The sequence below is a fragment of the Rhinatrema bivittatum genome, chromosome 16 (genome assembly GCF_901001135.1).
Source record: "Rhinatrema bivittatum chromosome 16, aRhiBiv1.1, whole genome shotgun sequence".
Lineage (NCBI taxonomy): Eukaryota > Metazoa > Chordata > Amphibia > Gymnophiona > Rhinatrematidae > Rhinatrema > Rhinatrema bivittatum.
Window position 1 is genome coordinate 19,966,638 of NC_042630.1, and position 21,967 is coordinate 19,988,604.

The 21,967-nt window shown below is 45.4% G+C and overlaps 1 protein-coding gene across 2 annotated transcripts in view; it reads right to left on the reverse strand.

The window, feature by feature from the left end:
• The window catches only part of FXR2 (FMR1 autosomal homolog 2), a 99,730-nt gene that overhangs the window by 32,086 nt on the left and 45,677 nt on the right, over window positions 1-21,967 (reverse strand). For both annotated transcript variants that reach the window (XM_029580291.1, XM_029580292.1), the window contains exons 2-5: window positions 12,417-12,469; window positions 6,210-6,303; window positions 5,817-5,888; window positions 4,039-4,187 (exon numbers count right to left, since the gene is read on the reverse strand). In XM_029580291.1, the coding sequence (XP_029436151.1) occupies window positions 4,039-4,187; window positions 5,817-5,888; window positions 6,210-6,303; window positions 12,417-12,469 (368 nt within the window). The remainder of the gene's footprint in view (window positions 1-4,038; window positions 4,188-5,816; window positions 5,889-6,209; window positions 6,304-12,416; window positions 12,470-21,967) is intronic.

Here is a 21,967-nt window from a genome sequence, read left to right on the forward strand (position 1 = left end):
GAGGCTAATCAAATAGTCTTGAGACTGCGGGTTCCAACATGACAGCAGGGAGCGTTGAAGTGATCGCATGTGTGCCCTCACCCACAGTACTGCTTCCAGGGTTGTCTCCAAACGAGAACTTGGAGAAAGCGTCACACCGGTCGGGCATATTGTGATCAACCAACGCACTTGGGACATCAACTTCTTTATCTGTGTAGTCTGAAGACCTTGCCCTGCTTGGTGTCGAATCGGACTCCCATATATTCCAAGGAATGGGAGGGTTTGAGACTGCTTTTGTCCAGGTTTACGACCCAACCGAGTTCCTGAAGCAAGGAGGTCATCCTGTTGGTCACACAGAGACTCTCTTCCATGGACTTTGCTCGGATCAACCAGTCATCCAAGTACGGGTGCACCAGGATTCCCTCTTTTCTCAATGCTGCCGCTATGACCACCATAATCTTGGGAAATGTTCTGGGGCGGTGGCCAGGCCAAAGGGCAGTGCTCGAAACTGATAATGGCGGCCCAGTACTGCAAAGCATAGGAAACTATGTTCTTGATGGATTGGAATATGTAGCTAGGTCCAGGGAATTTAAGAACTCTCCCGATTGTACGGCCATAATCGCAGAGCATAGAGTTTCCATGCAGAAATGAATCTCAGATGTCTGTAGATGCTCTTGAGGTCCAGGAAGGGGCAAAAGGAACTTTCCTTCTTGGGTACGATGAAATAGATGGAATAATGCCCTGTATTTTCCTGGGGCGTTGGTACTGGGATTATATCCTTCATCCTGAGCAGCCTTAACTGGGTAGCCTCCACTGCCTGCTTCCTGTGCTGGCAAGGAGATATGAATATGACCCAAGGAGTGCTACAAAATTCCAGTGCATATCCTTCTCGTATGAACTCCAGTACCCATTTGGCTGACATGATCTCAACCCACCGTTGGTAGAAGAGGGCCAGTCTACCTCCTATCTCCCTGTTCTGAGGGTAGGTCGGCAAAACTTCATTGGGGGGATTCGGAACAAACCTGAACTTGCCTCTCTTGGGCTGTCAGCTCCAAAAGGACTGAGACCTTCCAAAGGACAGATACCTCCGAAATGTCAAGTTTCTGTAGGGGTGAAAGCATTGGGAGCCCCTGGATCGACCACTCATGGGTGAGGGGCACTGTAACTGCTTTCTCTTATCTTCTGGTAGCCGGGGTACTGGAGATTCATCCCATTTACTGGCCAGCTTTTCCAATTCACTTCCAAAGAGAAGTGATCCTTTAAAGAGCATCTTTGTGAGGTTGTGTCTGCTGACCAATTCTGCTACCATAGCTGACTTCTGGCCGAGGTACGGATTAGCTCCCAAGCCCGTGTCAGCTAAAAATGCGGCGGTGGGTTCCATAACCACTCTGGAATTCACCCTCGAGTCATCCACCTCCCAAGAAAGGTGCAGGCACGTACAAGCTACAACAAGAAGCAATCTGTAAGGTCACTGCTACTGTGTCAAAGGCCTGTTTAAGGATGGACTCCATCTGTCTATCGTGTGTCTCCTTTAAGGGCGCTCCTCTCTCCACTGGGATAGTTGTTCGCTTAGAGACAGTACAGACCAGCGTATTCACTTTAGGGAAACGCAAATGTTCTCTCGCTGCTGGATCCAGTGAGTATAGAGCTTCTAATGCTCGTCCACCTTTAAAATTTGCTTCTGGGGTGTCCCATTCCAGGTCAATCAACTGCTGGATGGCTTCCACTACTGGAAAGTAGCAAGAGGCTTTCCGTAGGGAAATCAAAATAGGATTCTTCTTTGGTTCCATCAGAGTCCACCCCAGGAACTCCCAGCACCTTCAGGGTCTGGGAAACCAGGGTCGTAAATTCATCTCTATGGGAAAACTAACAATGCCTGATATAGTTCTAAACCAGGGGAATTTCCCCATCTTCCAAGGAATCTGTATCCTCTTCATTCGTGCCATCCGGGTTCCTGCCAGGGACATCCTTGGTGAGGTATGCCTCGAGGTCAACCAATAGGACTGGGAGAGGGAGGGCTTACCAGCTGAGGTTCCGTCAGGACAGTGGCAAGTGAGGTAGACTGCGCCTGTATGAAGGCTTGAAGGCCTTGGAAAAATTCCACCCAAGAGAAGGCAGCCAGAGGTACTGGGTTAGGTGCTGCTGAATTTCCCTCTCCCATGAATGATCCAGTCCTAGAGGTACTCAGATCCGGGGCATTTCCAGTTAAGGCTGTGGCTGATCCATCTTCTGAATGGGAGGAACTGGGTTTAGCAAAGTCCAGGGAGGCCAACTCTCCCTGGGCATCCTCACAGGGCTGACATAAGCAAGAACCCAGGTCAGACTGTGCAGTTCTATTCTGACAAGCAGTGCAGAGAGAAAGGTGCTTATGTTTCTTTGCTGCCGGAGCCATTGGCGAAGGTAACTGTGTGGTCAGTCGGCTCGTGCTTAAAATTTTATGCGCAGATTTCGGACGCCTATGTGGGCTGCGGCAAGCCCACACAGCCTGTGTGCCCGGACTTTACTTGTATTCTGCGCCTAGTAAGTTGTGTGTGAATGTACGTGCATTACGTTTGGCGCACAGCGTGTGCTCAGAGCAGATACGCACTGCACATACTGATGTTCCATGGAGGGCAATACAGCACTGACAAAGACACATGAAAATGGTGCTGTCATGGTCTACCATGCAATGTGCCGACCAAGCCTAAAGCAGGGCCTAGCCCATGGGGAGGCTATTCAACCCGCTCAGAAGCCCACTTCCCCTTACCCCAATGGGATCAGGAATGACATCGGTACGGTGCACCGAGCAAGGAGACTGGAGGAAGTCTTACTGAAATCCCTCCAAACGTCTCTGAATCGGGAGGTAAATCCTCTCTTTTTTTTTTTTTTTAAAAACACTTACCTGAGCTCAGCGCTTACCAGCCGAGTACTGAGACGGTTTCTGGCTGGGGGGGGGGGGGGGGGGGGGGGGGGAGGAGGAGGAAAAAGAGGGCTTTGACCATCACTGCCACGCTTGCCTTCCTGCACCCGCTGCCCTTCAGCTGCTTAAGCAGCAAAGTCCACACTGGGAACTGGCTACCGGACAAAGGCACACCTCTGAGGGATCTCGGAAGTCACCTCAGGAATTCTCAGTTGGGGAAGAGATCTTTAGGACTCACCGCAGGAGAGCAGGGATCAATTTTTTTCTCCAATTTAAAAGGAGAATTTCTTCTTATAAAAAGTACAGTGATCTGGGTAAACAAATAAGCATGGGTGTAGCTTGCTTGTTATGGTGGCTACTACCCCGAATCAATTAAGCATGATACTTGACTTGGAATAAGTATCCAGCGCAACTCACTGCTTCAGCAACAGAGGGAATTAAGTAAAGAGGATTTTTATTCAGACAACCAACAATGGCTGAATTGCACATGCAGGGTAAACAAACGGGAGTAGCTTGCTTATTACGGCGGTTACTACCCCAAACCAATTAGCTAGATACTTCACGTAGATGCAGCTCCAGCACTGCTGTCTGCATCGATGGTGGGGGTGGAAGGGAATTGGAACCAAAAAGTTACCAATAAGGGCCCTGACCTCAGCGGTCAGAGTAACAGATTATGAAAACAAATAGGTGTGAAAGCTTGCTGGGCAGACTGGATGGGCCGTTTAGTCTTCTTCTGCCGTCACTTCTACGTTTCTATGATCCCCATAGGGAAAAAGCACGTCCACCATCTGCTGGAGATTGAGAAATACTGAAGGGCTGAGGTCACTGCAGGGGTCTATGTAGGGTGATGTCCGCTTTGAAACCTGAATCAGTCTCCATCTGCTGGCAGGGGAGCATAACCATTGGTTCTGAGTCCATCTGGTTACACACTAGGAAACAGGCACTATGAAGGAACCAAGGACAAGTATCGAACAGGACAGTAAAATAAAAATCCCCAACACAAATGACCCGTGTGGTCTACCATCAGCTAACACCATCACATCTTTATCCTTTGCTCCATTTCTGCTACTTTTCCCAGCTTTTACCCTCTCCATCAGACTGACCCAGATCTCCTCGTTCTCTACCACCTCCTCCCCCCCCCCCCCTTCCACTGTACATACGCTTCCTTAAGGTCCTCTGGAACAGCAATGGTGAATTTATAGAAGGACGACTTTGTGGCCAACTTGCTGGGGTTGACTGGTCGTAATCGCTCCAGCGTGACAATTTCATTGTAGGTAGCATCACAGGCTGCATACTCTATCACATAGAACTGCGGGACAGAGAAAGAAATTGCAGTAGGGCCAGAAGGACTGAACTTTTATTTAAAGGGAAGGAAATACATGAAGGACAGGTAGAGTGAACTCTTATGAAGAGATGTCATCTTGTACAGACTAAGAGCTGCAGAGTTGCTCAGTTTTGCACCAGTGGGCAATGTCCATCCTACTAATATCAATATAAAGCAGTGAGCTGTGCTCCATGCATAAGTACAGTACCATGTATGTATCTGGAGAGGAACGCAAGAGAGGTGACTAACCTCTCAGCCAAGCAAGCAGTATACACATTTCCCATGCAGTGTGGGAAAACCCCATTATTATGCACTTGAATTCCCAATTAGCAGGGTGCTTCCTACCACGGTTCTACCATGAGTTGTGATACTTAAGAACATCAGAACATAAGATTTGCTATACTGGGTCAGACCAAGGGTCCATCAAGCCCAGCATCCTGTTTCCAACAGTGGCCAAACCAAGTCACAGGTACCTGGCAGGATCCCAAGGGGTAGACAGATTCCAAGCTGCTTATCCCAAGAATAAACAGTGGATTTCTGCAACTCCACCTTAATAATGGTTTATGGACCCCTTTCCTCCAGGAACTTCTCCAAACCTTTTTCTAAATGCAGCTACACTAACAGCTTTCACCACATCCTCTTTTTACTCAGTTTTAAATGTATCACCTAGTACATTGTATGTCTCCTAGTCTTTGAACGTTTTGAAAAAGTAAACTGATTAACCTGCACTCATTTCATAAACCTCTATCATATCTCCCCTCGGTGGTTTCTTCTCCAAGCTGAAGAGTCCTAACCTCCTTAGCCTTTCTTCATAGGGGAATTTTTCCATCCCCTTTATCATCTTGGTTGCACTTCTCTGTACCTTTTCTAATTCTGCTATATCTTTCTTGAGTTGTGGTGACCAGAACTGCACACAAGATTAGATCACCCCATGGAGCGATACACAGGCATTAAGATATTCTCTGTTTTATTCTCCATTACTTTCCTAATAATCCTGAGCATTCTGTTTGCTTTCTTGGCTGCTGCTGCTGCACACTGAGCAGAAGACTTCAACGTATTATCAATGATGACACCTAGATCCTTTTCCTGAGTGGTGACTCCTAATGTGGAACCTTGCATTGTGTAGCTATAATTTGGGTTACTCTTCCCTAAGTACATCACTTTGCACTAGTCCACATTAAATTTCATTTTCCACTGCACTGTAAACACATGCTAGTACAGCAAGCATAATTCAAGCAATTAGCTTTAGGGCACACTATACAATATTGAGAACCCCAAAAGTACAAGCTGGGGCTTAGAAATAAATGAAAACACACCTGTGACAAAGCAATAAAAGGATTTACTATATGGAAAGGGTGATCATACATGTTTGGTACTTATGCTCCTCCCCATCTCTTTTTAATTCCAAAAACAGGGTTTGGAAGGGTGGTAATGCAACTGTGACATCACTTCCCGTCACCAGGATCTCCTGAAGCAACTACCTTCTGGTCTCATTCTGGCGACAGAGTTGCTCAAAGGAAGCAGTCAACCTAATGACCCCCTCCCTCTAATGCTCTGGTCCCCAAGAGCCTTCTGTGAGCTCAGCAAACCCCAGTCACCTTCATAGCAACTTACATCTCCTTTCATCATCCGTACCCGTGCCAGCCACCAGCCACATGGCTCATGCTCATTTGCTCTGGAATAAACCTGTAGGGCGAAATACAAACTTTCATAAATCAAATATCAAATTCAAATTATTAAGTTGAAAACTATGTTTAGAAGTGACAATCAATTACCTTCCCATACACACGCTGCCCCCCTGATAGGGCATCATTGACATCACAAACACAAGCAAATACCAGACATATGAAGTCATCCTCTTGAGTGGCTTTCACGCATTTCAACATACTTTTAACTGTCTCAGGGTAGCAGTTACCACTTGCCACCAGATTTGCTGGCACTCTATATAGTGTACAGTAGCTTGGTGTCCTGGCTGGCTCCTTGTTCAATCCCCCTCCCATTTCTTACCTCCACTTCATCGCCTTCTGTGATCTCCTTGCTGTAATCTGAAGGAGGGGGCATCCGCACATCACTGAATGGGATCTGTCTTTCGGGCTGCCAGCTGAGGATAGAGGGAAAAAAAAAGATTGTCTTCAGTACTCCCATTGCCAGAGATGTTACTAGGTATCTACAAGATCTGCAACACGGGCCCACAAGCCCTCACCTGTCCACCCCCACCTGAGATTTTGATATACGGTGGGGGGGGTGAGGCAGCTCCCCCCCCCCAAAAGACAACCTTGAAAAAGCACAATTTGACATCGCACATTAAATTTTAATGGTCTCTGTTCTAAGTTGCATCACTGCTGCAAGGTGCTGGGCATGCATGTCGGTGGCATCTCCAGACAGAAGGGCTTTCTACACAACAAAAATTGCTAGCAAGTTTCAACCATCTAAGAAAACCACCAGTAAAACTAAGATGGCCATCAATTAATTCCTCTATATGGGAGTGGAATCTGAGGTCTATATATGATAGGACAGAATCCCAGTATAATCCTGTACTTCAAAGTTCTACAATACCATGCATTCCCAGAATAAAAGGGGCAGAGCAGAACTAGGACATTTACCCTCATTACTCACTATAGAAAAATACTCAGATTCTGATGTCACCTCACTAACAGCAATACAGACTCTCTCTACTACTAGGAACATTGTGTAATAATTCAAAGCCTAGCAAAAAAATGCATTCAGAACCAACAGCAAACCTACCATACCGTAACACACTAACTGCCAAACTCAAAAAGTAACAACCCTACCCATGAAAAGGCAAAATTGCAAATATTACACTAGGCCCTAAAACACCAATACACCTCCTCTTAGGAAAATGGAACAAACCAGATTACACAGAAACTATCTCACTTCAATCACAAATGCAGAACCTGACAGATCCTTAAATAGAAGTGTGCAGAAAAAAACTAAACTGGCAACTGCAACAATGGAAAGACAGAAACCAGCATTATTCAGAAAATATCAAATAAAATCAAATACAAAACAGACATTTAGTCTGTTACTATATAAGAGTAAAACCATACTAACAGTTAGCAAATAGAGCATCCAATAATTACTCAAATTTGATAAAATTTCCCAAACACTAATAAAATATTTGAAAACACACAAACTACCCAATAATTAAAACTAATAATGATTTTTTTTTTTTTTTAAATTCCCCAATCTCCACACCCGGGAACTCCTATTTGCAGTCAACCTGAGATTGTCGTGGATCAGCTGGGGGGGGGGGGGGTGCATAAACTTTCTCCTCTCTCTCTTATAGACCCGCGTACTCATTCACCGACACTCTCGCACATACAGGCTCTCTTGTGCTGCAGGCTGCCCGGTGCTGGCAGGAGCTTCATCCCTAGCACAGAACAGTAAGCAAGGACCCAGTCTGTCTATCCAGGATTGGAGCAGCACAGCAACTTGAACCATGCTGCAGAAGCAACAGCCTGCAGGGTATTGTAAGTGAGGAGAAAAAAATGTTTTAGTGGCAGCTGCGGCTGAAACCTGTGTGCCCACAGCTAATGACCACGCCTGCCGAACCTCGAGAGGTAGCAAAGACCTCTCTTCCACCCTGGACATGAAAAATGCAGGCAAGCTATCCTCTCCCCCCCCAGATGGACAGATCCAAGTGCCTTCCATATACAGCTGCAGAACACACAATTCGCTTCAGTTGCACTAACAAAACTATCATATGGTGGATGGATGCATAGCTACTCGCTCAAACTCTCTTACCTATCAGCACGGGGATGCAGTTCACTCCATGGCTATATGAAAGTCATGAGCAGGAGCCCTACTAGTCATATACTTGACAGGAATACAAATCACCACTTTGTAACTCTTGCGTTAACATTTCTATTCCTTTTTGGCCTAGCGATGTCATCTTCTACCAGCTCAGTCAGAAATAGGGCCAGAAACCGATGCACCAAGTCTTTTCACCTAGGGAAATTTTCCCTGCATTGTATCTCTACCACTTTCTCTCACTTTAGGCCGGCCACTGCAGTGGAAGTGCTCAGTCTTCACACCAACTTGCTGTCTTCGGAGCACACCATCTGTCACTGTTGAGTGATGGTCAAGGCTGGCCTGGGAATCAAATTCAGGTCCCTGTGTGTGGCAACACACTGTACAGTCACCACGTGACTGGACTAGCTCCTGTTCATCTTGCTTTATACTTTTAATTTTATATATATAATTTTTTTTCTCTTTTTTTTTTTTACAGTTGTCTTGTCCTCTAAATGACAAACAGCTTTCCTCTGAAGACTTGAACAGCTGTCAGGCACAGACACAACTGGTTCTTAACTGAGAATGGAGTCCAGGGACGAGGCAGCCTATGAACCTAGGCCACACTCTCTAACTTGGAGGAACACGACACCAGTTTCGGTCTCACTTGTAAAGGACAGAGGCAGCATGAAAGAAATTTGAAGTCTTAAATTAAGTATGTGGGGGGGATGGCCCCATTGCTGGACTGGGCCTCAGGAAAGCTATTTATAGATCCCACTCTTTTACCCTGCTTAGGCAAAATTCTCAGCCAACATGCTTGGTAGTTTGGCCAGAAGATGCAGCATGACATGTGAGATGAGCTAGGCAGAAGTTCTCCAGCTCTAACTGAGAAACAGGCCACTTGAAAAATATATGCTAACTGGCACTGAAACATTAGGCAAAATGATTAATGCTAATCACCCAGGAATCTACTTCAAAACCTACTCCCACTGTGTCAATGCATGAGCCACAGAAAGTGTGCTTAAAGCAACTCCAATCCTTGAGAGCTGCAAACCGGCCTGGTTTTCAGGATCTCCAAAAGGAATATGCACGAGATAGATTTGCATACAGTAGAGGCAATGCACGCAGATCTCTCTCATGCATATTCCTTTTGGAGATCCTGAAAACCTGGCCTGTTGGAGGACTGGAGTTGGCCACCCCTGCAATACAAGAACATTAAATGCTTCCTGATAGGAAAAAGAAAACCAAGGTCTTGGGCATGAGTTTCCTTACCAGTCACCTTTACAGTTCCACACCCCTCTGCTCATACTAGACATCTGTGCTGAGCTTGCATGGCGGCGGCAGTGGGTCAGTGCCTGTGCAGACCTTCACGTGGTTACAAGAACAGAACATGGGGGCACACAATTGCTCGGCTCCCTAATTACTGGGCACAGGCCCCAGGTTTTTGTTTTTAATGCTGCTGCACCCTGACAGCCTCGTGCAACAACTAGGAAAAGCTGGAGCTCACTGACCCCTTCAAAGGAGGCAACGGGAGCAAGTCATTTCCAGAAAGCATTAGTCTTAGGGTAACATTCAAGGAGACCTGCCCTCTTGCTTTGGGCTGTGATCCCACAGCCAAACAATACAACGCAAAACAAAAAATAAACTGTATCCCACGAGCTGCTAAAGTTACCACTCTGGGTAGAAAGCCCTTCCCCCTGTCATTTTTCTTCCCTTGGAATCTGCTGTGTACACAGATCTGGTTTCACAGATCTGTTAAAACTCTCAGACACGGCGGCATTCCAAAGCGAGCCAGCAGGGGGCGCCATCCTGGCTTAGTGCACAGGATAGTTACACGAGCTTCCCCTAAAAGGCAGCAGCCCTTATAGCAGGAGGAGTCACTCTCAAAATGTAAAAGCTACAAGGGCATCCTCTATCTCACAAGGGCAGAAGGAATGGGGCAGATTTGTGGACTGAAATACCCTGGAGGAAAGGGGGGATTATGACAGACACCAGCTGATACCCAGTGAAGTTCCTCAGAGACCCCTTTTTCACACCCTCCTAACCCATACCGAACCTAGCAATTGTTTCTTCCCTCCACAGCCCAACCCTAGCACACAGCTCTCTCCCAGTGACCCTCAACTCTCCCTGGCATACTGATCTCCCTCCGCCCCCAGGCCAATCTAGGGACTGCACCCTCCTCCTCCCCAGCACACACACTATTTACATTTTTTAACTGTATTTATTAAAATTTCTCAGTCGCTTATGCCTAGGCCCTAAGCGATATACATGTAGACTTATCTGTAGATAGCGCATTGCTAATTGCTCTGAGTTCTAGGAAGTTGATTTGCCAAACTGATTCTTGGGCTGTCCATTGGCCCTACAACAGTATGCCCTAATTGCACTAGCCCTTAACCATGACATGCAACGGGCCAGGATGGAAGCTGCGGAGGTGCATGATGTCTCAAGCCTTGTATACAGAGTACAGGAGGTGCCTTAATCCTTCCTCCAAATCCAGGAGTGGCTGCGGTAATCTGTTCATAAGTCTCCAAACAGACAAAGGGCTTCACCTGCTGGAGACACTCAGATGTACTGTACCATATAAAACTGATTATGTTTGATGTGCAATGTTAGCATTGAACTTTGAAAGACTTTCCAGCCAAAGTCATCCAAAAGCTCGTCGTCTTTGCCCGTGGGGAGTTAGCATGATCTAGATTTTTTTGCCTTTTGCATGGGAGATTCCACCACCACTGAAGTGTGTGAAAGGTAGACCATTCCGAAGCATTGGGACTTCAATTGGAATTTGAGGTCTAGCTTTCCAGCCACTGTCCTGGTTTCCACAAAGAACTAAATCTAAAATAGCTCCCCCTCTTGTCAGTTCCTTTATCAGTTGTTCCAAGAAGCAGTCATTTATTTCATCTAGAAATTTTACCTCCTTAGCATGTCCTGATGTAATTTTTACCTAATTTATACTGGGTTAATTGGAATCTCGCATTATTACTGTGTTATATCATGTGCCCCTGATTACACCCTGCTACCTCTCAACTGGGAACTCAAAAGAGCTGTGTGTAAATCTGCTTTGGCTTTTCTATTTGGCCCGTCATTCAAGGAAACTCACACAAAGATGAGATCTGTACACAATGTTCTCTCAACCTAGCTTGATGTAATGAGTTTCCACACTTTGAAGGACATCAAATCTTCAAAAGAGTACACTGTTCTGTTCGTACATCTCACTTTGCATGTAAAAGTGTCCCCTAACCCCTACACTACTACCCAAACCTAATCTCGAGTTACTACGTGGGCCTCCTATAGTAGCATAAATAGCTGCTTACTGTGGTGCCACCCCCAGAGGCTCTCTCTCTCCTCTCCCCTCCCTCATCTCAGGCCCTTCCCCAGCCTAAAAATGCCCAAAACGGAATTTGCAAAAAAATCGCACAGCTTAACGCAATCGAAAAAGGTGTAGTTATTTTCAGCATTAAAACCGTGCGATATTGTGTGCTATGGCTTCACAAAGTGCAAAGCCAACCCACTTCTGCAGAAATCTCAGCCCCAACTCCTCCCCTTTAAAAAATTTGCATCGCATGCATTAAGGTGTTTTTCGCATGCGGAAATGCTATAATGCGAATTGATAAATGACCCGGTTAGAATGTAAGCCCTCTGGTGATAGGGAAATACCTACATTACCTGAATGTAATCTGCTCAAGTACTGAAAAGTAGAATAAAAATCAAATAAATATTAGAGTGGACTTGGGGGGGAAATCCACTGCTTATCCACTGAGATAAGCAGCATGGAATCTATTTACCTTATGGGACCCTGCCAGGAACTTGTGACATGGACTGGCCACTGCTGGAAACAAAATACCAGGCTTGAGGGACCCTATGGCAAAAATGTTCTTATGAGTCCTAGTATAGGACAGAGGCAGAAAGCTGCACACCACAGCTCAAGGGCAAAAAGGATAAGAGATGATCACTTGCAGGCAGTCAGTTTCTACGGCTGGGGGATATCCATATCTAGAACACTACAGGTGAGGGCAACCAAGCAGCCCAAATAGTCCCTATCTGCCCATCAATAGGATTGAGAGAAAGATTTTTTGTACTGAAGCAAAAAAGCTTTGTTAGAATTGTAGTCCTCTACCCCCCCCCCCCCGCATACCTGAATAGGCAGGGATGGAAATGTTTACCCAGACCTTTTCCTTTTGAACTTTTATAAAAGTCTTTTCACTGCTGTCATGACAGAGACTTTGCAGAGGCATTTATCTTTTCGTGTAAACAAAAAAGATTTGAAGCAAAGCCACCGGCTACACTACACAAGCAGGAACCCACAACTGCACCCTGTTGTGTGCTCTCTGGGCACCTGTTTTGTTTTCTTTTAAAGGCAAGTGATGGGAGGAAGAAGAGAGAAGGAAGGTTTTGAAAAGGACAGAATCTGGTAGCATCTGCCTCTAAACATTAGCCTACTCCCAGCAGAGATGGATAGCCACTTACTTGTTTTCAAACGCAATGGTGAGGGAATCCTCATGCACATCCTTCACGAAACCCTGTAGACGGAAGAGAAATAAGCAGAAATCGTACATAAATACTAAGGATTATTTACTTCCTTTTTCAGAACTCTACACTCTATGAAAGAGAAAAAAACAAACAGGATTCACCAGCTTGGAAAGGTCTCGAAAGTCATAAAAGGGAAGTATTTCATACAAGAAGTAGGGAGTAGGTATTCAAACAAAAAAGCATTTCTTCATACAACCAAGAGCAAACCAGTGCATGATGCTGTTCAAAAAAGGGATTAGATAAATTTATGGAGGCGAGATCATTCAGAGGCTATTTAACGTAACCGTGATGGATGTTTATGGGATAAACACAGAGGATCCTTACTTGCACAAAGTTAAGGGACAGTGGAAGAATGACTCAGTGGCACCACGGGCCAAGGGTTAGCCTTCACAGAGCAATGATTACGACCTTAAGAGCAGTGTGACTACAATGAGCTTCCAAGGCAGCAAGGTGGTAACCTGCATGGAGCAGCAGTTATGACCCAATCAGTGGCAAGATTCAAAGAACAGCATTGGAGTAACCTGCCTGGCAGTCCAGCATCAGGATAACCTGCACAGTATGAACATAGTTAAAACTCAAACTTTAAAGGCTGGATATGTTGGGCAATGGCTTTGCTATATGGATTATTGGTGATAAGACATGGACTAGGACCTGGGTGTTGGATTTAGTGTTGGTTTTGTAATAATCAGAGTGGGAAAAAAAAAGAGGCAAGGCCTGAAATCGCCTATCAGTGGGAGGCGAAGACAGCTAGTACTTTAATTCTGGGCATCCTTGAGACTGATATGGAAGGCAGCGATAAGAAAGGGGCTGAAATCTCAGGTTAAAGACATGATGGGTGGGGAGCTGGAGTTGATTTGAGTAAGGGAATTTATATACTCACTTGCCCAAAGGAGCAGAGTGGATGAACCAATCCTGTCTTTCTGCCATCATTTGCTATGTTCCTATGCTATGTTCAATATAAGCCCTAAACCCTGACTACTGAAAGCTGTAAGGGTCTGATGGGTTAGGACGGCTGGATGGACAACTCTGGTTTCTCAGACGTCCTCTAGGCACCTGCTGCTACACAAACATTTGATCTGCCCCCATTTTGGCGGTATATGGGATCTTTTGGACTGTGATCCCCACTTCTCATTTGCTCATGTAACTGGTTACATGCTTCTACCTTTAATTAATTTGGGCGGTTATACGTATGCTTTTTGGATGACAAACATTTGCTAAAGCAATGCTTTATAACAAATCTGTACATGTCCTGTAGATTTGCCACTGACACTGTTCTAATCCTGCACCATACTGTATGCCCAAGTGATGGTGAGGCAATTCACATTTGCTCCACTTATATTCCATACATACTAGGCATTTCCCACCCCAATGCACCCTCCCAGTCACAACTTGAGCAAAAAGCTGTACAAAGGGCAACTGACATAAGTATTGAGGCAATCGATGCTAAGGTGATGTAAAGAGGTCAGACTCCATGGACCTCTGGCCACCTTCTATATGTAAATCCTCCAGTCACAATAGCTAGACTTTTGATTAGTATTATGCGTATACTGCTGTATATATTAACTCATGTATTGTACATGAATGAAGCTTCTAACTGGATTAAGCTGTTTGTAATTTCAATTTATAAATCAATCTAATTCGTGAGGGAATGCTCCTGAATACTGTGCGCCCATAAACAGGGCGCTGCACACGACAGATGTCTCAGAAGTGGTCACAGCTGGAGAAAGAGACCTCTGTGATCTCAAAGGTTCAGACACATGCTACAGCATCATCTCTGGATAAGTTCTTTCACTGGTCCAATAAAAGGCTATCACGCCTGCATAAAAAACACAAAACCTTAATGGATGTTTGGTCGAATAAGTTACCACTTGGTAAAGGGTTAAACAGAGTAGGTCCTGCTCCTCTTGCACCTGTTAGATTCCAGGGAGCAAGTCTCATTCTAAGAAGAGGTTTATAAAAAGCAGTGGCCGATCCCTAGCAGGCCTCCCCGTCACTCAGCCAGAGGTGCTTTGCTGCTAGGAAAAATCTTCACAATTGTCCAACTATCAATTACCCAGCAAGGCTAAAGTTAACACAAAAACCATAAAGGACTTACTATGCCTCTCTGCTTATAAGCAACTATTTAAAAAAAGTAAATTTCAAAGCCTGAATAGGGCTGCTGTCCAGGGAAATCTATACTGAATAAACCCGAGGCTCATTGATTAAAATTTTGGCATAATTGACACACCTTCCAAGCTCTTAAGGCAGAAGAGAGGAGTATGGTCTGAAATCCACATTTCTGTTATTCCTTCAGACACAAGGCACAGTATAAATGCAAACTATTTTCCTGCCATACACAAGACACAGGCGCTGAGCAAAAACAATCATGGGAGTCCTAGTGAAGGAGATTTTAGGCTTAAGAGCACTTACTGAAGACTTGTCTATATGAGAAAAAGCAAACCCAAAAAGAACAGATCACTCTAAATCCATTCTCTGGCTTTAATGGAAATAGCAACTTACACTCTTTCAATAGGGCTTCATCCACCCCAATATTTCTTATACAAGGAAACATACGACAGGACAGGTCAAATTGCATGCTATTAAGCACCGTCTGCCAGCTGACAAAAGCTTCAGCCTGGGAAAAAAAAAAAAAAAGCCATCACAGAATGGCAAGAGGGGTCTGAGAACTTGTGGTTGGCTACACAACCCGGCACAGAGATGCCAACTCAGCCCATGTCAATAGTGGGCCAAAAGCCACTAACCAGATGGTCCATGCTCTTCTGCAGACACTCAGTGAGTGTCAAGAGGTGGCTGTCCCATGAAAGCAAGCAAGCAGTACACTGGCAAAGAAGCCTGAGCATGGCAGGGAGCAGGAAATTAAGAGATAGAAAAGCAATGTAGTGGGATCAAATATTTGAAACAAACCAGGAGCAGAGTTTGTGGCCACAGCAGTCCTTTAGATTCTCTGCAGGTTGGGATCCTTTTTTACTGAACCAATACAAGTACTAATCAAAGATGATGCAGTGGATGAGCTTTCGGGGGGGGGGGGGGAGACGGACGGACCACACACACACACGACATGAGCACCATGCAGGTCTCAGATGGAGGGAGCCATCTTATCTTGAAAGTTCATTGCACCACCTCTGTATAACTTTTAGGTTGCTCCAATAAAACAAAGACGCAGCCTTGAAATAAACTAGAGCATGGGGTGGGGGAAACGCACTCTCCCTTACACAATGTAACATATCTTTGAAGGTTGCAATGTATTCAGCATTTGGACAGATACATCCAACCTGCAGGTGATAGTTCACTGTTCTACTCACATGTAACATGTACAACCTGAACCCACTGCCTCCAGCAGAAGGAAAAAGTTGCTTACCTGTAACAGGTGTTCTCCAAGGACAAGATGTTAGCCCTCACACATGGGTGACATCCGATGGAGTCCCGATGCAGAAAACTTATGTCAAAGTTCCTAGAACTTTCACTAAGGATACTGATCATGCTCAGTATGCCTTACACCACATGTCCACAAGGGGTCCCTCTCCAGTCTTGCACTATATAATTAAGATTAAAATAAAAAATAGGAGAAACCCAACTTTGTGGGGTGGCAGGCAGGTTTCATGAAGACTAACATCCTGCTGTCCTCGGGGAACACCTGTTACAGGTAAGCAATTCTGCTTTCTCCAAGGACAAGCAAGATGGTAGTCCTCACACATGGGTGAATCCCTAGCTACAGGCTGCTCCCCAATATAAAAGGGGACCAACAGACACCAAACCAGGTGCCAATGGGCATATTACCTACCACCAGTGCTGTTGGTAACAAGAGGGGGAAACAGCCTGAACCAAAACAGGCCCTAGGCAGGAGAGTTGGGTTCTACACCTCAAACAGTTTCCGAAGGACAGACTGGCCGAACCTACTGTCGCATCGGCCATCCCTATCCAGACAATAATGGGATGTGAATGTCTGGCAAGAACTCCATGTCGCAGCCTTGCAGATCTCCTTCCGGGAAGTGCTCACAAGTAGGCCACTGACACTGCCATGGCTTTTTAATCATTTGCATACTATGCCTTTCTCCTTGTTGATTACATCTTCCTTGTTCTTTCTTTTTACTCCCCCTCCCCTGTTCTTTGTATTTTCTCATAGTTCTATGTAAACCGATATGATGTACCCACGGATACCGGAATAAAAAAGCTGTTAAAATAAATGGCTCCGACAGAATGAGCCTTGACATGACCCCTAAGATGCAGTTCCGCCTGGGCAAAACCGAAGATGCAATCTGCTAGCCAACTGGATAGTGTTTGGCAACAGCAACGCCCAACCTATTCTTGTCAAAAGAAATAAGAAGTTGGGTGGAGAGTCTATGGGCTTCTGTACGCTCCAAATAGAGGGCTAAGGCTCACGTGCAGTCCTCGTTCGCCTTGGTGAGAATGGGGCCTGGGAAAGAATGTTGGCAGGATGATTGACTGGTTAAGATGGAAATCCATCACTACCTTAGGCAGGAACTTAGGGTTCATACGCAAGGCCCACCCTGCTATGATAAAAGTTAGTATAAAGTGGATAAGTCACTGGAGCTTGCTGACCCTGCACGCTGAGGTGAACACCAAAAATATGACCTTCCAGGTCAGGTACTTCAGGTCACAGGTGTGCAGAATCTCAAAAGAAGCTTTCATCAGCTGAGCTATCACTACCTTGAGGACCTAAGACCCAGCTGGAGGCCTTAAGGGAGGCTTCAATTGAAGCAGGCTCTGCATGAAATGCACAACTATAGGCTGTACAGAGATGGGGTACCATCTACATCTTGCTGGTATGCACCAACTGCACTGAGATGAACTAAGAGTTGGTCTTTAAGCCAGCCTCTGATAGGTGTAAGAGGTAGTCAAGCAGTTTTTGTGGGGCAGGAGATTAGATCTAGGGCCTTCTGCTCACACACATGGAGAATTTCCTCCAGTCCATAGGACTTTTAGTAGAAGGCTTTCTAGAAGCCACCAGGACCCGAGACACATCCTCTGAAAGATCAGGAGGCTGTAGGATTAACCTCTCAACATCCAGGGTGTGAGCAACAGGGCCTGGAAGTTGGGATGCTGCAGCCTGCCTTGATCTTGCATGATAAGATCTGAGGAAGTCCCCAGACTGATCGGTCTCCGTATGAGCAACTTCCATAGGAGTGGAAACCAGACCTGCTCGGCCAATGAGGGGCTATGAGGATTATAGTCCCCCTGTCCTCACAAAGCTTCAAGATAGTCTTCATCACTAGGGGATTTGGACGATACAGAAAACCCTTGCCCCAATGACAGACAAGGGCATCTGAGGCTGGTTTGCTGTCTGACCTTTACAGGGAGCAGAATTGAGGCACCTTCCAGTTGCAGGGGACGCCAACAGATCTATGTCCTGGTTACCCCAGAGGTGGAATATCCAATTCGCTACCCCCTGGTCCAAGGACCACTTGTGGGGTCTGAAGGCTTGATTCAGACTGTCAGCTACCACGATCTCAGTCCCAATCAGGGAGGGTCACAAACTGCTGCAGCAAATCAGACAGCATCTTTACCTGCTCTGTTAGATGGTTCAGTTGTATCCCGCTGAAGGAAGCAGAGTTTTGAAGGTCCAGCAATCCGTGAGAGCGCACAGAAGTTCTTGGTGTTACCAACCCACCCACTGCTACAACTTTCAACGGCGGCCATGACAACGGCTGGCCACTGAGATATTACCCTGGCTGCCACCCTGGGCCATACCTGACCTTCCTAGGAAGAAGTAGGGAGCAACATCGACAGTGCCTATGAGCAAAGATCATAGGCACTGTATGTTACATATGCTGTAGAGAGATACAAGAGGAATTGGTTATCAGAATGTTTAACATCTTCATCAGGAGCCAAATTAAAAAAAAAACCACAAAACAAACAAAAAAAAAAAACTAACAATAGTTGTTCCACTGTAGCACATAAGAGTCATCCCATTCAGGAGTAAGCTAGTCAGCACTGCAACAGTCCAATGTTCATTCAGCTTGGATTAGGTCAATTTGTGTCCTATGAAACATTCTATGCTTGTTACTTTGGCAACATGGAATATCAAATTAAATAAGAAATTAAGCACAGGGACAGTCTACCCAAGCAGTCATAGACGTATTGCAAATAAATGTATACAGCCAAACAAAAGATCTTCTAAAAACCAATACATTTAAGCACGCAGAATAGTTTCCACAATTTCTTTTATCTGGCCAGTTTCCACCTCTTTTGTGCTTTCCACTCAAATCTGAATGGCATCTACAGAGTTATGGAGACAGCCTTCATTCACAACTACTTGTAGATTTCTGTTCTAATTTTTATATCCTCCCAAACTTAGCCCAGCCACTGCATGAACAAGTCCTTCGGAACCCAATTAATATTAACCTCAACTCTGGCTAGCAATTGTCATCACTAAGTAATGGCTGATTCACTCCCCACCAAAAGATCTATAAATGCTGCCTCCCCAGCCACTCCAGACAGCAGAAGACTGATCCAGGAATTGAACCTAAGTCAGGGGTAGACAACTCCAAACCTGGAGTGCACATACACAGTAACAGCTGTTCAGCTTGGAGAAGAGACGGCTGAGGGGGGATAGGATAGAGGTCTTTAAGATCATGAAATGTCTTGAACAAGTAGATGTGACTCAGTTATTTACACTTTCGACTAATAGAAGGACTAGGGGGCATTCCATGAAGTTAGCAAGTAGCACATTTAAGACTAATCGGAGAAAATTCTCTCTCACTCAATGCACAATAAAGCTCTAGAATTTGTTGCCAGAGGATGTGGTTAGTGCAGTTAGTGTAGCTGGGTTCACAAAAGGTTTGGATAAGTTCTTGGAGGAGAAGTCCATTAACAGCTATTAATCAAGTTTACTTAGGGAATAGCCACTGCTATTAATTACATCAGTGGCATGGGATCTTCTTAGTGTTTGGGTAATTGCCAGGTTCTTGTGGCCTGGTTTGGCCTCTGTTGGATACAGGATGCTGGGCTTGATGGACCCTTGGTCTGACCCAGCATGGCAATTTCTTATGTTCTTAACATGGTTATGAGTGCAAAAAAGGACCAAATGGTCCATCTAATCCACCCAGAAAGCTTCTTATATAACTACCACTCCGTGTAGGTCAACCCCAGATTTCTCTTAAGGGTAGTCCGTGCAGTTACCCCTGGTCCTTATGTGTTGGGTTTGTGGCATGGTGTGGACTCTTGGTCATTGTGGCAATGACTCCTCCCACAGGGAGGGGCCCCATGGGGAACCACAGTGATAGGCTAGACTCAGAGCAGACACTGGAGATGGAAAGCTTTATTGTACTGCTGTACATAGATGATACTTGTGCAGGAAGCAATGGCACTGAAGTTCAGCAAGGTGCCAATACGTTCAACAATCTCAGATGTAGAAGTCTCACCCAGATGTTCAAGGTTTATTGTGTTCCGCAGAGCGGGATAAGCTGAACCTGGTGGGTGGAAATGGAGAGCTGGATCATAGAGGTACTCACTGAAGAGTAGTGCAGGAATCCTCCTGGTAGATGATGAAGGTGGGATCCAAGGTCCGTGGTGCAGGATACTCTGAGCTGGTAGGCCCTCATGGAGAGAGTACCTTGAAGCGCAGATAATCCTGAAATGAAGAGAGACCCCCGAGGAGCAGTTGTCTGAGTTAGTAGAAACCCCGAAGGGTAGTTGGAAGCGAGAGGCCCCCCGAGGAGCAGGTGCCCAGAGCTTCTTCTGGAGCGAGATATGCAGGAGGGTAGCGAGGAGTCTAAGCGTGCAACTTAGAAGCAGTCAGAGTAGCTAAAACCGAAATCCGTGCCAACTCATTTGTTAGGAGTGGAGGCTTAAATACCTGGAGGTATTGATGTCATGCGGTGAGGACGCCCCTGAGGTTCCTGCCATGACATGTAGATAAGCGTAGGCGCGTACGTGCGCCCTAGGAGGCCACAGGAAATAGCAAGGCGGACGGGGACTCCCTTGCTGAGTTGGAGACGCCGAGGGTTTCGGCACCGGAGGCAGCCATCTTACCCATGGAGAAGGAGAAGGGCAAAAAAGAGGTGAGGCAGAGTGGTCGCAGACATCTGTGGCCGACGGATGCAACATTATAAGGGTGGTAATATTTACAATCAAAAACCAAGCAACTGTCAAACCCATAAAAAATTACTGCTAGCAACTTTTTTTTTTTTAAATATCTTTATTCAGTTTAACATCCAACCACAGTGTAATACAAAGAACACTAGACTATGACAAAAGTCATTTACAGTATAGCATAATATAAAAAGATCATATTACTCATTGATATAGAAAACCAAATAAAGGTTCAGGCATATCCTACACAAGACTCTACAACCCCTACTCCGTCTCACCCCCTCCCAATCTAATGTGGAACCAAACAGGAAAGAGTAAGAGGGAAGAGGAAAAAAAACAAACCAACTATGGAGGTAATTGAAAAAAAAAGCTATGTTAAGCCGTGTCGGAGGAGACTGTTACAGGTGTCCCTCCTGGGGCAAAGAAATGATCTTTAATAGATCATGGTAATTGTGCCAGAAATCCTCCCCAAGTACTGGGGAAGTCTCTGATCTGTTTGCCACAAACTCCCACGGTCCAATACCTGAAATCCATTAATAAAAGGTCTAGCATCTCAGCCTGCCAGAAGGATAATGTTGGGGGTTCACCCACCACCCATCTAACCAAAATACACCGCCAAGCAATACAAAGTCCCATAACCAAAACTGCAGCTTCACAATCACTATAAGCCTTTTCATTGGACAGCACCACCAGAACACACACCGTCACCTGCTCTGGGACTCGTAAATTAAATTTGTTTTGAAAGAAGTCCCTGACTCCCCCCCCCCCCCCCCAAAAAAAAAACCAAACGGCCGTATGGGTGGACAATTCCACATCCCATGACTTAAAGTAGCCTGGGATTCAGGGCACTGCCTACAACCCGGCTCTCAAGTATTTTCATTTGAAATGCTCTTTGCACAGATACTATGATCCTGTGAATGATTCGCAAATGTTGTTCCTTAATCAATATCGAAGAAATATTACAATTGAACAGGGCCAAACTATCAGAAAGATCATCTCCTAACTCTGTTCCAAGCTCAAAATTCCACCCCAAAGCCAAGTTGGACAAAGTACGGTAAGCGTTATAGAATGGAGATATTTGTACAAGGTCACTAAGGACCACTTCCTCCCCATATATAAGGTGAGCAACCTCTGAAAAGGACCCAAAAATTGGCCGAGAGAAGCAATCTTAACTTTCTTGGACATAAAACTATAAAGTTGACAGTAAGACAAGAAATCCTGTGGGTGGTTGATATTTTCTTGACAATACTGAAAATAAAAAACCTTTCTATTTGAGAAATCAAAGTCAATGAACCTACCTCCCCCCCCCCGTTGAGATACTTGTGAAAATTTGGGAACCATTGATTCTCCCCAATTGACAACTAGGGGGTATACTTCCAAGGAAGCAGTAGCACTTTCCACAGGGATCGCCACCCTTATTGCATACACTGGATAAG